Source organism: Orycteropus afer, unplaced genomic scaffold (assembly GCF_000298275.1).
Source record: "Orycteropus afer afer isolate SDZICR_OR568_19922 unplaced genomic scaffold, OryAfe1.0 scaffold00053, whole genome shotgun sequence".
Taxonomy (NCBI): Eukaryota; Metazoa; Chordata; class Mammalia; order Tubulidentata; family Orycteropodidae; genus Orycteropus; species Orycteropus afer.
Window position 1 is genome coordinate 7293119 of NW_006921640.1, and position 17120 is coordinate 7310238.

The 17120-nt window shown below is 40.3% G+C and overlaps 1 protein-coding gene across 1 annotated transcript in view; it reads left to right on the forward strand.

Moving 5' to 3' along the window:
* NUGGC (nuclear GTPase, germinal center associated) overlaps window positions 1-17120 on the forward strand; it is an 81603-nt gene that overhangs the window by 34100 nt on the left and 30383 nt on the right. The window contains exons 10-12 of the mRNA XM_007938773.2: window positions 5890-5995; window positions 7989-8122; window positions 12327-12491. Coding sequence (XP_007936964.2) covers window positions 5890-5995; window positions 7989-8122; window positions 12327-12491 — 405 coding nt within the window. The remainder of the gene's footprint in view (window positions 1-5889; window positions 5996-7988; window positions 8123-12326; window positions 12492-17120) is intronic.

Sequence of the window (17120 nt, forward strand, 5' to 3'; positions counted from 1 at the left end):
TCTTTCATCATATCAGGGAAGTTCTCCTCCAGCAAATCTTGGACGATTTTCTCTGGTTTTATTTTTCTCTTCCTGTTCTGGAATTCCAATGACATGTAGATTATTTCTTTTGATGGTATTCCACATGAACCTTAGGCTTTCTTCATTTTTTTTATTTGAAAAAATTCACTCTTGAAACTACATTTTTAGATTTCAGTTTGTAAATATTATATGCATTTTAGAAAGATTGCTTTCCAGGAATGGATGGTGGAGAGAGGGGTGTGTAAAGACTGGATATAGAGAGACCAATTAGGAGACATTTTCTATAATTTAGGTGAGAAGTAATAAGGACCTGAATGAACTAAGCAGTAGTGTCAGGAATAGAAAAGTGTTATTAAGAAATTAATTCTAGAGACATTAAGGAAGTCAAATTCACAGATCTGGATGACCAATTATATATGAGAGGTATGGAGGGGACTTAAGATGACTGCTAGGTATCTGGTTTGGGACGACTCAGGGGATGGTGATGACATTCAGAAAAATATAATTTAGGGTGATAATGGTATTTTGGGAAGCAAAGGTGAAAATTAATGTATTGAATATATTGAGTTTAGGGTTTTGGAAATGTCCAGTAAGTATTTGACTTCACGGGTATAGACCATAGCAAACAGGCTGTGCTATAAATAAAGATTTAGAAGCCATGAGCAGGGATGAGGTTGCCTAGGGATAGGGTATAGAAGGAGGCAAGTACAAGATTAGTCTTGGAACTTTGCAGTGTTCCTTAACAGGGACATTATGGACATTTTTTGGTGTGGAGTTACACAGGACTGTCCTAAGTATTACTGGGTAAGTCATGACATCCCTCCCAACCTCCTAAATGCCAATCTCAGTCATTGTGACAATCAAGATTTCTCCCACTCCAAATGCCCCCTGGTTGAGAATTCTGAATTGATATATTTGTTAAGAGTACATTTCACCACAAGGAACCAACCAAACAAACAAACAAAAACAGTGACTGAAATAAAAATTTAAAAACTATTGTAAAAAAAAAAAAACACAGATTTTTGAGACTATAGATTTCAGTTTGGCAAATACATGCATTTTAGAAATATTGCTTTCTAAACAGTATGGAAAATGGATGGTGAAGAGAGGAGTGAGTGATAGTGGATATACTTGGCTAGCATAGTAAGAATACAAGAATGATCAGTTGAGGGCTACTGCAGTAGCTTAATGATATTGTCGTGCTTTCTCTTTTTCTGCTCTGCCATCCTTAATATGTTTACTTTTCTCTTCATGCTTATTTTCCTAGCATCACCACATGGTTGTAGCACCCCATGTCTCATGACCACTTTCCAGGCAGGAGGAAGGGTATAGGGGGAAAGGTGAATAACAATGTGCTGGCCAAGTGAGTCCGTTCTTCTTCTTTTTCAATCAGAAAACAAAGCTTTCACAGCTCATTGGCCAGAACTGAGTCGTAGCTGTGGATGGAGTTAGGTCATCCAGTCAAAAGCCTCTGCCATCAACATTTAAGGGAAAAACTAAGGACAAGGAGTTGATAGAAAAAAGGCACAGAGAACAGGGCAGTGGGGGGCACCAACAGAGTCATTGATGTTGAAGAAGATTGCCAGGGAATAGAGCTTTAGGAAGTTTGAGTGGTCAACAGTTACAGAGTTGCAGAGAGGTCTTGTAAGATAAAGACCAAAAAATGTTTATTGGTTACCACTGAGAAGGTCACTCATAAACACAGTGAGGATTACTTCAGTCTAAGATCCAGGTCTGAAACTGGGTTGCAGTGGGTTACAGAGTGAATAAGCTGAGGAGCTCAGACAGAGGTGGCAGCTCCTCTTTCAAGAAGATGGGTGTAAAGGGAATTGGGGGCAAAATGATTCTATACTAGTATTAAAAAAAAAAAAAATACTGCCATCGAGTCAGATCCAACTCATAGTGACCCCTCCTTGGGTTTCCGAGGCAGTATCACTACAGAAGTAAATTGCCCAACCTTCCTTCCAAGGAGTGGCTGGTGGGTTTGAACCACCAGCCTTCTAGTAAGCAGTCAAGTTCCTGAGGCACTAAGTTACCAGAACTCCTATACTAATATCAGAACCTCCTAATATTAGAAGCAGCAGAGTCCCTGGATGGCATAAATGGTTAACATGCTTGGCTGCTAACCGAAAGATTGGAGGTTCATGTCCACCCAGAAGCACCTCAGAAGAAAGGCCTAGTGATCTACTTCTTTTTTCCCCCCACAAATATGGAGCTTATTAGGGAAGTCACAGGCTATAATTCAGGCCCAGGAACTCACTTAGGATACAATTCTTCGATGAAGTCAGTCTCACCTCTGCTGTGCCCTCAGACACACCTCTCTGGCCCTTGGTCCCTCGGCCTGGCCTCTGCCCTGCAAGGCTCTTTTCACTCTGCCGATAGGTACACTGAGGTGCACCCCACTCCGCCAGGAAGCCTTCTGCCCAAAGGCATTCAGCCTAGAAAGCCTGCTGTTCTGTCTCCTGCCTCTTTGTTTCTCAGCTGGGTCATCTCTGTGAAGGAGGTCCAGCGCCAGGGATCTTGGGTCCAGGGGCACGCTCCACTTAACCTCCAGCTCTTCTCTCTTGATGGCAGTGAGATCCTCCCCTAGTGATCTACTTCTGAAAAACAAGCGACTAAAAACTCTACCAGCCACTCCTCGGAAGGAAGGTTGAGCAATCTACTTCCGTAGTGGTATCGCCTTGGAAACCCAAGGAGGGGTTGCTATGAGTTGGGTCCGACTCCACGGCACATTACAACAAACAACAAAAACTCTACAGTTCTACTCTGACACACACAGTGTGTCCATTAGTTGGAATCAACTCCACGGCAACTGGTGTTCTAAGCCACAGACCCTTTCTGAGCGCTGTTGTTGCTGTTGTTATGTGCCGACGAGTGGGACCTGACTCATAGCGGCCCCTCCTTGGGTTTCCAAGGCGATACTACTACGGAAGTAGATTGCCCAACCTTCCTTCCAAGGAGTGGCTGGTGGGTTTGAACCACCAGCCTTCTGGTTAGCAGTCAAGTGCCTTAGGCACTACGCTACCAGAGCTCCCTTCTGAGTGTTATATAGAAGCAATTGAAAAGAGTTTATTAGGGCTGTTCTTGAAATCCTTTCTCCAAACATTTTGAGGCCCACTCAAAATTATTTCTTTTGTTTTGTCCAGAAGTTTGTTTCAGTGAGAAAATAATTTTAACAGGAAAAATAAGCTGATGTTAGCTTTTTGCAAAAATGATGACTTAACATGGTATTGCTGTCAGAAAACCTAAGAAAAACTTCTTATATCCCACAGCTGACCTTTGGAGTTATTTGACTGTATAGAAGAGAATTTCTATTAGCTTTGAAATTCTGGATTTTTAGTGGGATTGAGAAAAAATCTCAAGATACCATTTACTAATCCAGAGCACTGAGCAGCACTATAGAGGCTGATGCAGGTAGCTGCGCAGGGGAGGTGCCACATGCTCGGCTCCTCTTGGGCAGAGAGGCTGTGCCATGGCTCATTGTGGGCCCTGGGCAGGCTAGGGGCACAGAGCATGCTTGCTATGTCAGTGGAAGTTGAGTTTGGGAAATCCTGTCCTACTGGATAGTTCCCAAAGAGAACACATCCTGACAGAGGGATAAAGTGCACCCTTACTTTTATCTGAGCATTTCAGACCTCACTGCCACATGTGGCCCTTCCAGTCTCTACTCTCAAAATAGGAACAAATTGGCATTTTCTGGTTAATTCTGCTTAATTTACTATGAAAATAACTGATTCCTGGGGGGGAAAAAAAAAACGAGGCTCAACTTAATTGAAATCATTTTTATTTAACCGCCAAAGTAACCTAGAGCCTTTAAACTAAACTTACAAACCTTGTTATTTTACTTACAAATGTCTTTGGTGCTTATTTTGGCCCTCTGTGCTGCTCTAATGGAAATACCACAGGGGGATGGCTTTAACAAATAGGAGTTTATTCTCTTCCAGTTTAGGAGGCTAGAAGTCCAAGTTCAAAGTGCCAGCTCTGGGGCCTGGGTGAAGGCTCCTCCACCTTAGGCTTCAGGTCGGCCTCTCTCTCCCAGCCCACTGGAGCTGGAAGCTTTCTTCACTCAGGCAGCTGCTGGCTGCTGAGGCTGACAAACCCCAGGTCGACAAGTAAAATATTACAGTTCCAAGATTATCAAGCAATACAGCAGGCCACTAGTTCAAGTCCAGAAACAGTCTCAAGATTGACAGATAATATGGAAATCCACTGAGATGAAGAGTCAGCCAAATGCAGGACCCTGGTGTGTAAGAAAGCTCAAGTCCTTTCTCAAGTCATCTTATATACTGGAAGCAGACCACATCCCTAAGGCAGCTGTTCAGCTGCTCACTGCAGATTCTACCATGGAGTTGATTGCCAGTCTCATCGTGGGGAATCACTACATCCAGCTGCCCAGCCACTCAAAACCAGGCCCAGCCAAGTTGACACATAACCTTAACTACCACAGTGCTAAAACTTTCGCCTTTTCTTTGATGAATGCTCAGTTAATGTAGGTACAGTTTGGCATATTCCTTTCTTAACATTCCTTTCTTAAACATTTAGCTCTTTGGAAACTCTATTTAAATTTTATTCCACATTAGTTTCATCTCCTGGTCAAAAATAATTTTCAACTTTCCCTAAACCTTTTCTTAGAGTCAAAACTCTGTCAGAAGGGGAAGGAAAAAAAAGTTAAGCTTAGTAGATCATTTATACAATTGTGTGGAGGGCTTCTGGCAGCTGGAACAGGCATTTGATTCCAGCCTTAACTAAACATGATTACAGCTTGCCAGAGATAGGCTTCTCTCCTCTCCCAGTGGACTCCCAGGGTCTCTACTCACACAGTCTTTTATCTTTTCCTCAGAAAGAGGTTGATGGCTCTTGACTGTTTTTTACCATCCCCCAATACATGTGTGTACACATGTGCACACACATACATACACACATATGCAGGGTCTATGTGGTTTTTCTCTTTTCTTTTACATGAGAAGAATAAATGATTATAGATCAATATTTATGTATAATTGTAGTATAACTTCTCTGTTTTTCTAATCTGGTGTTTTTCTAATCTGGTGTTTTTCTAATCTGGTGGTGGTCTGATCATAAAAAAAGATTTTCTCACAGGATTCTTAATTCGTTGACATTTAAAACCGTTGTTTGCTTAAATGTACTCAGAATTAAAATATTTATGGTTCCTTACTCACCACCCAGCTAAGAAACTTGCACTTTTTAAAAAAATTGTGGTAAGTATATATACACACACATTTGCCATTTCACATTTTTTATGGGTACAATTCAGTGACATTATTACATTCATCATGTTGGAAACTTGCCTTTGCCTGGTGTTATGTTATGCTAGTAAATATTTAGCAACTAGCTCTCTGTTAAAAATAAAATAAAAGCCCTGATTTGTAGAACTTGCTGATTTCCTTTGTGTAAGTACTCCCACCATTGTCAATTTCAAGTTACTAAGGTAAAGTAACTGAATATGGCTGCTCTCAGCATCTTGTACAAGCTGGCTCCAGCACACCACTGTCTTTGCCAGAGATGTGCTTCTTTTTCTGAAATGGATCCCTTTGTAGATTTTTTTCCCCTCTGAACATTTAAGTGCATTTTTTTTTCGAACTATTTCTCTACACATTTCCTTCTGGGATTGATATTTTCACTTCAAAGAGGTTAGTTTCTATGCACTAGTTTCTTCACAGCTTCTGATCTTGTTAGGAGTAAACAGACGGAAACACCTGACCTATAGAATATTGTCTGTCTTTTATGGGCTCTTGCAGAACTGAAGTGAATGAGCTAAAATTTGCTGATGGCTCTTGTGAAGCCTGCTCCTTGCTTCCTCTTCCATGGTTGAGTTATTTTTTTCCCCTTGTGCCTCTCTTACTTCAGAGAAAACTGCCAGCTGACTCCAAGGTTCTGGAAACCTCAGATCTGGTGTACACAGTCAGCGCCCAGGAGTACTGGCAGCAGGCTCTCCTCACTGAGGAAGAAACTGGTAATTTATATTTTTTATCTTAATCACTAAAATTCTCAAGACTAGCTTGGCACTTCAGATTTCCCTCTCTAGAGCTTTTTGTGCCACACTTCTAGCTCGCCAGTTTCTATACTTATTAGCATGTGATTTTTTCCTGTCTTGTCAGTGTTGTTGGGAACTCTAGTGGTGTAGTGCCTAAGGCATTTGACTGCTAAGCAGAAGGCTGGCGTTTAAACCCACCAGCCACTCCTCAGAAGGAAGATTGGGCAATCTACTTCCATGGAGATACCGCCTCAGAAACCCAAGGAGGGGTCACTATGAGTCAAAACTGACTTGACAGCAGTGTTGTTTTTGTTTGTATGTTTGTTTCAGTGTTGTGGTGCGCAAAACCACAGTTCCTCACTTCTCCAGATCTTTCCATGGGTTGGTTAAGGTTAAGCCATCCTTGGAATTTGGCTTGATATTCCTCACCCACACAGCAAATGGTATCAAAAGTGTTTACTGAACATCATATACTTTTTCTGTGAGGGGTAAAAAGTAGAAGACATGGTTCCTTTCTTCATAGAACTTAAAATCTAGATGAGGAACTATACCCACTCCTCATTTATCGACGTGGTTACGTTCCAAAACCAGAGCATTATGCAAAAGGGGTATTATGTGAAAATGGAGGATGACCACATCAGATCATAAAAATGAAAGATAATTATATCCTGACATAACTGCCAAGTTATATCGTTACATAATTGCCAAACCACTGAGAATCATGGCCCACCCAAGTTGACACATAACTTTAACCATCATAGCCAGGATTGTTTTCACCCTCACAACTGGACATTTGTTACTGCCAGACATATATTGTTAATGTGCAAAATAGTCAGATACTAGATTTTTCACTATTGTCATAAATGTGTAATGTTGGTTAACAAGATGGTTGGTAAGTAATGAGTAGGTGTAATATAATATTAACTCATGCACAAAAATTAAAGTAAAAAGGTTTAGTTAAATTGTGCTATGAGTGCAATGGAAGGTCAGAGAATCTAGAGATCTGTGTGGACTCGAATATCCAGTGAAAACAGGGTAAATAGGCAGGATCTGAACTTGACTTTGATCTGAGCTTAAAATGCACATGCATTTTGCTAGATGTGTGTGTATGTGAGAACAAGTTGCTTTGTCCCTGGGTAGTACAAATGGTTAACATGTTAGGCTGCTAATCTAAAGGTTAAAGGTTTGAGTCCATCCAGAGGAACCTTGGAAGAAAGGCCTGTCGAGCTACTTTTGAAAAATCAGCCATTGACAACCGTATGGAGCACAGTTCTACTCTGATACACACAGAGTCGCCATCAGTTGGAAGGGACTCAGTGGCAATGGATTATTTGTATGTTTGAGAGAAAGTTAAGAAACAGAAGGTGTAAAAAGGTCCTCAAACAAAGGAATAAAAGAAAAGTAGCATGACATGTGCAAGGAACAGCAGAAACATTGCCATTTACAAAAACATAGGGAAAAAAAGTAGATTGGAATCTATTGTCTTTTCCTGACTAACAAAGAGTTAGAACTAATATAAATTTCTAATTTAGAATCCCATTTGTTGGAGATTCTTTTTCCTTTCTGCATCAAGTAAGGACTGTTTTGATGTTAAGGGTTATTTGATGCAGATAGAAAAATGTAGGAGGATCAAAAAGAGCTGAGATTCGAGAAATATAAGCATCTTTGGATCAACTATGCATGTAAATACTAATTGTAGGTACCAGTTTTTTTTTTAAATTTTTTTTTAAACAGTCTGTATTTTTCTACATGGTTTGTTTTACACAGCTAAATAATAGTAATATTCATCATTATTGAACCTAGACATGGAAAAACTGTTCTTCAGAAAGGTTGGTGTAGTGGGTATCCAGTCCATATAGGACTTCAACCATAGTTAATCCAGACTGTCATCTTGATGTTTCAGTATTTGTGAATTCTACTTACTACAAACTTCTGTCCTTTTAAAACTGTTTATGCTGTCTGTCAATTCCAGAAATCCCCAAGTTAAGAGAATATATCAGGAAACAGCTCTTGGACAAGAAGAGAAGGATGGTGACCAAGTATGTTACTGAAGCCTTTGGCCTCTTGCTCCTCACAGACAATTTCAATTCCATGGACAATCTGCCGGTATGGAAGATATCTAGGTTATATATCCTCTCCCTTCCAGCCTGAACAGATCATTCCCTTTTACCAAGTTAGACATTAACTTGGGTTATATTTTATTTTCATATAAAAGGAAGATGCTAAGCTTAGAGAGTCTAAAGAAGACTGCAGTCTAAAGAAGACAAAGTTAATTAGAGGGCTAAAAATTGTAACCTTTGAGTAAAAGAGAAAGGAATGATGTTTTACCTGGGCTGAGTGGAAAATGTAAGAATAGTCTGGCTATTTTCCATCTCCCCTGAGACTTGAACAAGATGAAATATGTTCAAATGATGGCAGGAGTGATTGGGCTTGCTTCTAGTGGAATATAGACAATTCCTGGTTATCCTGGAGAGAGATGTTTATGTGTACAACCCAAAGAGGTTTCAACTGTCTGTGGAATTCCTTCATGTCCTGGTGCTGTCAGAAGCTCAAACTCACAGCCACAGTAGTAAAATAATGAGAGAAGAAGGAACCAAGGGCGGAACTTCAACAAAGAGTTAAGATATGTATTGTCATTGTCTAGAATCCAGGCCTTTTGAATGGCAGTTAAAAATTACTTTTCTTATACTAATGGGCAAATTTATCTCATTGATATATATATATATATATATATATACATATATATTTCTTTTTTACCATAAAATAAGAGGGATAAGCTGCTAAAGATCCTCGGAGAGGCCTTGGAGAGTGTTAGAGAGAAACTGGTTGCCGTTATCAATCATCAACGACGTCAGTCTCCTTCCAGCTTTGCTTTCCCCATCAGATTTGCACAACCAAGTTGGCTGACTTCTTGTTACTGGAACAGGGAAAGAGCAGAGAAATCAACAGTTCTCTGAGATTTCAAGGGCTGACCCTGAGAATGTGGGAAAGTGAACCTGGGATGACCTTAGAGGGTGGCAAAGAGAGGCAGATAATTGAGATGTAACTTCATGTGAAAAGTAAGCAATGCCAAGTGTAGATGGTCAAATGTCCACATTTATAAAATTCACCATAAAAGAGATTTTAAAAACAAACTTCATTCCATCTTTTTTCATTATGTTTCTTATGCCATGTGTTGGCTTGGTTCAGTGTGTGTGCAGGGGTACACACATAACTCCTGGAATTGGATATTTTCTCATTAGACTTGGTCCTCTGAAATTCTGGGGAAGGATTTGACCTTCTAACTTCCCCACAAAAGTTCCTTCAGGATGAAATTTGCCTCTCTGCCCAGCAAAAGATTGCTTTTGGAAACGCCAATGGAAAATCAGTCAGATGCAATGCTGTGTGTGGTTGCTTTATTTACAAACACAAGGACAAAGCATTTTGCAATCAAATGTAGAAGTGCCTGTCCCCTCATACTATTCTCTGCCAAGTTGGATGTGCAGCCCATGGCCACGGCTCAGTCCCATCCTTGCAGCAGACTCCAGACAATAGAAAATACAGAGAAGAAGGCTGGTTGGCACATCTATGATAACCATCTAAAGGGAGCTGCCAGCAACTTCCTTGGCCTGAGATTTTGGTCTTAGTTTTAGCTTTTTGGTGGAAAATTGGAAGGCAAGAATCTTGTCAGTTACTTTCAATTCTAAAAAACCTTGTCAGTTACTTTGAATTCTAAAAATGTGTGTGATTGATAATTTTTTAACATTGTAACTCAAATCAAAATTTTTGAGTTGGTGATTTTAAAGGGGCAGGGGTATAGTCATAATTTTTGAAAATCAATAGAAAGTTAATTGTGACATCTCAATCTTGGATGAGTCCTGTACTACTTCAACTAGGTGCCAACAGTTCTCTTTCTTACTGCTCTGTTATTCCCAGACCTCTTTGATATCATTCTTTCTGTCTATTCAACAGATTATTGAGAGTGGGATATTGTGAGAATCTTGCTCATAGATTTTGTTTTCATGATTTCTTTCTTACTTCATTTTGATCACCATTGACACCACAAATTGAGAAGAATCTAAAGAGCACTCTGGGAAAAAACTATAGTTTATACAACTCTTAATGGTAAAAACAATGAAAATCCTCAAGGCACTCCTAAAGCTAAATAGTCTCCATAAACTCTAAAACTTTAAGACCCAAACTCTAAAGCTTGTAAACTCTTAAGACTCAAAGAATTTCAGAGTTTGAGGATGTTTTCAAGATCCTTAAGCTCAATTTACTTACTTTATTTGTTGTTGTTGTTATGTGCTGTCGAGTCAGCCCAAATTCATAGCAACCCCTCCACGGGTTTCCGAGGCGGTATCACTACAGAAGTAGATTGCCCAACCTTCCTTCCGAGGAGTGGCTGGTGGGTTTGAACCGCCACCCTTCTGGTTAACAGTCAAGTGCCTTAGGTACTACGCTACCAGAGTTCCTTATTTACTTTAAAGATGATGCAGTTGAGTTCTGGAGAAGTTAAGTCATTTGTATAAGGTCACACATGATTCCAGAAATATTTCTATCATAAAATTTGAAATAGAATTTAAAAGGCTACATAATCTGGTAGTTCCTCCATGCCACTCATTCACTCAGCAAATGCTTATTGATTGCACTTTTTGTGCCATGCCCTGAAATATTAAGCATGAATAACACAGTCTGTCCCTTTAGTAAATTCACAGTCCAGTGAAGGAGAAATATGTAATTAGATAGACATAACACAGCAGGACAAATGCTGTAATACAGGAAGGTACAAACTGCTATAGGAAAACAGGAAGGAGAGTCCAACTCCTCCTGGGGGAGGTGGGGAAGGCATCACAGGAGAAGTAATTTTTGAGCTTTGTTTTGAATTATGAGAAAGTAGGGACACATGTGCAAAGATATGGGGTCACAAAAGAGATGCATGTTTGGGGAATAGTAACAAGTTCAGGGGCAGCTACCTGGGAGGATGTGTTGAGCCAACAGAGAGACAGTGTTACTGGAGACATCGATTTTAGAGTCCCTGGGTGGTGCAATGGCGTAGTGCCTAAGGCATTTGACCGCTAACCAGAAGACTGGCAGTTCAAACCCACCAGCCACTCCTTGGAAGGAAGATTGGGCAATCTACTTCTGTAGTGATACTGCCTCGGAAACCCAAGGAGGGGTCACTATGAGTTAGATCCCACTCGACGGCAGTGGGTTCTTTTTCGGGGGAGTGGTGCAAAAGGAGCCCTGGTGGTGCAGTGATGACACACTCAGCTGCTAACCAAAAGATCAGCAGTTCAAATCCACCAACCACTCCACGAGAGAAAGGCATGGCAGTCTATTTCTGTAGATTATAGCCTTGGAAACCCATGGGCAGTTCAACTGTCTTGTAGGGTCACGCTGAGTCAGAATGGATTCAATAGCAATGTGTTGTTTGGTTTGAGTGGTGCAAACTGTTAACCTACCAACTGCTAATCAAAAGGCTGGATGTCCACCCAGAGGTGCCTTGAAAGAAAGAGCTGTTAATCTATTTCTGAAAAATCAATTATTGAAACCCTGTGAAGCACAGTTCTACTCTGACACACATGGAGTTGCTAGGAGTCAGAATCAACAAGATGGCAGCTCTAAAAAGAAAAAGATGATGAGCCTCAACTGCCAAGCTAAGGAGGTGGCTTCTATCTGTTGCAGGCACTGTGGAGTCAACCAAGATTCTCATATAAGAGAATGAATGACACTACATTTTCTAAGAATTTGAATGCATGCTTCTTTCCCAGCTAGACTGTATTCTTTGAAATCAGTGACCATGTGTTTATTTTTGTGGTCCTGTCACTTTGCTATTCAAAGTATGGCCCAGGACCCAGATATCAGCATCACTTTGGGCCTTGTTAGAAATGTACATTCAAATTTGAACAAGATCCTTAGGTGATTCATGTGCACGTTAAAGTTTGAGAAATAATGTCCTCAAAAACTACTTTGTACAAAATCAAAGCTCATTTAATGTTTGTTGAATCAGATGTCATTGGAAAAACCACAATTTTAATGGCAATTGGATTTTAGTTTGGATAGATACTTCCCCAAATAAAATGATGAATTAAATACCTACATTAAGTTGCAGGAGGCATATTATTTATTCCATTCCCAGAGCCCACAAAACCTAAGGAGGTCTATGCACTTAGGGGTGTCAGAGTTGGGACAATAAGAAGCTGTAAATCTAGGGTGATTATTTCAAGGTAAATCTTTTGTTGGTGAAAAAGTAAGGAAAGTAATGTTTGAGGAGAAAGTGTCTTTGAGGAGAGGGTGGCCTGATGATCTGTATGGCCCTTGCCCCTAGAATGAATACTTGCATGTGAGTGGCCTGCGGAGATTTGTGGAAGAGAAGGTACAGCTGCTGGAGAAGGCCATCGACCAGTGCTTTGCCCACATAGAGCAGCCTCTGCAGGAAGGGGTCAGAAATGCCAGGACTTCCTACCGACGGATCCTCAGCAGATGCCTGGTGGTGAGTTACCCTTTCCAGGGAAAATTTGTGATATTTAGTGATGTCTGCCTGATCTCCAAGCTCCTTTTTCACTATTTCATTACTTCTAAAAGCAGTAAAGTCCTAAGAGAGAAATACAAGAGAATAAAACTTATGTGCACAAGAGCACGTGTAGGGAATTGTTCAACTGTGTATTGCAGGGCCCAAGGAAAGAGTATGTGGTTTAGCAAAAAGGGAGTTGGAATTTAGGATCTCTGGGTCTTAGTTTGAGTCCCAGCTCCACCAAATATCTGCTGTGTAACTCAGACCAGGCCTTAAACCCACTTAAGCTTCTTCTTTAAATTTTTTTTCTGTAAAATGGGGATGTTAAGTACTCGCCCTACCTGTCTTGTAGGGTTGATGTAAGTACTGATTAGGTTACATAATTTGAATGCATCTTGTAACAGCTTTCAAATATAATTTTTGTTGTTGCTGTTGTTGGTACTTTTATGGGATTTCTGAGGGATGAAAATGGAAGCTCACGGCAGTATTTATCTAAGACTTAAGGAGTGAAAAAATAAAGGCAACCATGAAGAGTTAAGGTGTGATGGACGACATTGATAATGTAGCAAGGATAATACAGAGATGTCTAGCTCTGGGACTGCTACACAGAGAGTATGCTGTTATCATTGTTTTTAATATGAGTGGGAAAGTTGGACCAATAGCTATGGAAGATATGTGAAAAGATTAAGTGCTTACATTTTTACAGACTTTTTCATATACGTGGGATGATATTTTATAGAATATGGCATTATCTTAGTGTCTTAGTGCTGTTATAAACGAAGTACCACACATGAGTGGCTTTAACAAACAGCAATTTATTTTCTCACACTTTACTCACCACTGTCAAGTCAATCCAACTCACAGCTACCCTACCTTGGGTTTCTGAGGCAGTATCTCTACAGAAGTAGATTACCCAGTCTTCCTTCCAAGAAGTGGCTGGTGGGTTTGAACCACCAGCCTTCTGGTTAGCAGTCAAATGCCTTAGGTACTACACCACCAGAGGTCCTTCAGGATACCAGCTCTAGGGGAAGGCTCCTTCTGTCTGTTCTAGGGGAAAATCCCTGTCTCAGCTTTTTAAAATGGCATTGTTCTCAGCGTTCCTTGGAGATTTCCATGTGATATCTATCCTCATTGTGCCTAATCTGTTCTTTTTATATCTCAAAAATGATTGGTTTAAGACACACCCTACACTGATAATGGTCTCATTAACATCAAATAGAAAGTCCTATTCCCAAATGGGATTATATCCACAGGTATAGGGGCTAGGGATTACAACACAGATTTCTGAGGGACACAATTCAATCCATAACAGATCTTTTCTGGGTGCTAGCATTTTTTCTGTAAAAGTTTGTTGGATTATCTAGATTAGTTGATATGTGCTGAGGTTGGGATGAAAGGAAGATACTTCCAGTGTGAAAAAAAAAAAATTGCTGAAAAATTAAAAGTAAATAAACTGGAATAATTCTAGAGTCACTGAGAAGAGTGCTAGTGTTTGAAGATAGGAAAATTTACATTACAGTGTCTTTCTATGAATTTGTTGCTTGGGATTAAGGAATAAAAGCCTAATTTTCCAGGTGGCTCAAGTACCCATGTATGTAAGTATGTATGCATGAATTCGTTTATTCAGCAGACACTGACATTAACAAATATTAACTCTGCTGCCAGATTCTGTGCCAAATGCCTTTTGTGTACATTATCTAACTTAAAACCAAAACCAAAAAAAAAAAAACAAACTCACTGCCATTGAGTCGGATCCGACTGACAGCAACCCCTCCTTGGGTTTCCAAGGCGGTATCACTACGGAAGTAGATCACCTCATCTTCCTTCCGAGGAGTGGCTGGTGGGTTTGAACCACCAGCTTTCTGGTTAGCAGTCAAATGCCTTAGGCATAACTTAATTCTCACAATAATTCTATGTGGTAAATATGCCTATTATTCTAATTGTAGTGCCGCTCAATAATTTACCCACAACAATACATGGAATTCATATCCAACTCAGACCTTGTTGCTTCAGAGCCCAGGTCCCCAATCTCTATCCTTGCCTGCCTTATTTCTTAAACTGTACTTTGCAAACTACTTTAGCTACTTATAAGTAGCTCCTTATAAGGAGTTCTGGTAGCACAATTCCTAAGGCATCTGACTGCTAACCAGTAGATTCGTGGTTCAAACCCATCTGCCACTCTGCAGAAGGAAGAGAGGCAATCTACTTTCTTAAAGATTTACCACCTTAGAAACCCAATGGGGTCACTTTGCATTGGAATTGACTCAGTGGCAGTGGGTTTGGTTTTTTTTTTGGGGGGGGGAGGTTAGCTACTTTGCCAACTAGCGTCCCTGGGTGGTGCAAATGGTTAACATCCTTGGCTGCTAATCAAAAGGTTGGAAGTTCAAGTCTACCCAGAGGTTCTTTGGACAAAAGGCCTGGCAAGCTACTTCTGAAAAATCAGCCATTGGAAACCCTTTGTAGCATTGTTCTACTGTGACACACATGAGTCAGGATCAACTGGACAGCAACTGTTTGGTGGTGTTGGTAATTGACAACTAGTTATTTCACTTCACATTTATAACTCCTGTAAGAGCAGTAAATTTGGTATATTTATTAGTTTCTTCATGTAATAAGAAGTATTTCATATAAGGCATTAGTGCTAAGAGACATTATGTCCCACTGGTAAAGGCCATGGACTCTGGTTTGAATTTTGTTTTCCCCATTAATCAGCTGTGTGATATCTTTGTGCTGCAAATTCCTCATCAGTAAAATGAAGACAATCATACTGATGTCATAGGGTTGTTGTGATAGTTAATTGAGATAATGTATGCAAAAATACAGTCCCATGCTTGATCAAGGCACTCAGGACATAGAAAATGTTTAATGCAAGTCAACTGGTATTATTATTAGGTTTGAGGGTGATTAGAAAGATGACCCAAATATAGTTCCTGCTGGAGGAGATGAAATAGCATGCACATTCTGTAATAAAAGGTAGCATGTGGTGAGGACCATAAAAGAGTCAGAAAATACTCCAGATATTCAGAGAGCATTCTGATGGGGGTTGTAGCAGGTTGGAATCTTTTGGCTGCAAATCACAGAGTCTGTAATGCAAGCCAGAATAAACCATAATGAGACTGAGGTAGAGAAAAAGAGTGGGCCTGGGAGATCAGCTTATACCAGTGGCTCTGGCCCTCCTCAGCAACTATGCTCTCTTCTATGTAGGGGCATTACTCTCCAGCTAATTCCCTCATGATGGTGAAATGGCTATACTTGTTCTTGGATTCAGATCTGTACACCACAAATTCTAGAGCAAAGTTTCTCAACCTCAGCACTACTGACATTTTGGATTAGATAATTCTTTGTTGTGAGAGGCTGTTCTGTGCATTGTAGGATATTTATAAGCATCTCTGGTCTCTACGCACTAGTTACCAGTAGTGCACTATCACCCCTACCCAATGTTGTTGTTATGTGCCGTTGAGTAGGACCCGACTCATAGCGACCCCTTCTTGGGTTTCCAAGGCAGTATCACTATGGAAGTAGATAGCCCAACCTTGCTTCCGAGGAGTGGCTGGTGGGTTTGAACTGCCAGCTTTCTGGTTAGCAGTCAAGTGCCTTAGGCACTATGCTACTAGAGCTCCCCCATGCCCAATAGTCATGACAAAATTGTTCAAGGCTGAGAACCACTGGAATAGAGGAAGAGAGGAATGATCATTTCTGGGCACTTTCTCATAAAAGTGAAGACAACCGTAAACCTTCTTGGTGTTTCTTTGGGTCTATTTTGGTCACATGATTATTTCTAAGTTAATCCCTGAAACTAAGAGAGTGCCTTGTACCAAACAGACCAAATAACGGCCAAAGATATAGTTAACTTTATCCAAATAGAAGCACATTACCAGGAGAAAGAGGAATGGGTGTTGGGAAAACATCCACAGAGCATACTAGAGGACAATCAAATAAACCTTCTGGAGAGGGTGATATTTAAGCCTGGTGTTTCTACAGGAGAAAGAATGGGTTTGGAGGCTAGGCTCCAGGTAAGAAAGTACAAAACACTTATGGGTGCCAGCATGTGGATCAGTCTGTCTAAATGTAGCTTAAAGAACATTTATCAAGGGTCTGGGGGTATTGGGCTGGAAAGGGTCAGCTTATTGGACACCTTAGAACAGGTCAAAGAATTTGAACTTAGCGAAGTTTCAAGCAGTGAATAGCTTCATTAGAGCTATGTTTTGGGAAGATTTATGTGTTCCTCAAGTGGGATAGACCAGTTAGGGCCTGAACAAAGGTCATGGAAGATGGAACACAAAGTCCAAGTGGGTTGGATAGGAAATATGAAGAAATTCTCAATCAGTATTGTCAATAGTTCAGACACAGGGATTTGGGAGAACAAGGAAATAAAGACTACTGGGAAGATTTATACCTGAAAGAAAGGAGATATCATGAATTAGAAAGTAATAACAGTAAGAAAGGAGCCCTGGTGGCATAGTGCCTAAGGCATTTGACTGCTAACCAGAAGGCTGGTGGTTCAAACCCACCAGCCACTCCTCAGAAGGAAGTTTGGGAAATCTACTTCTTTTTATTATTATTATTATTTTTTATTAGGATTTGGGTGAAGATTTACAGAGTAAATTC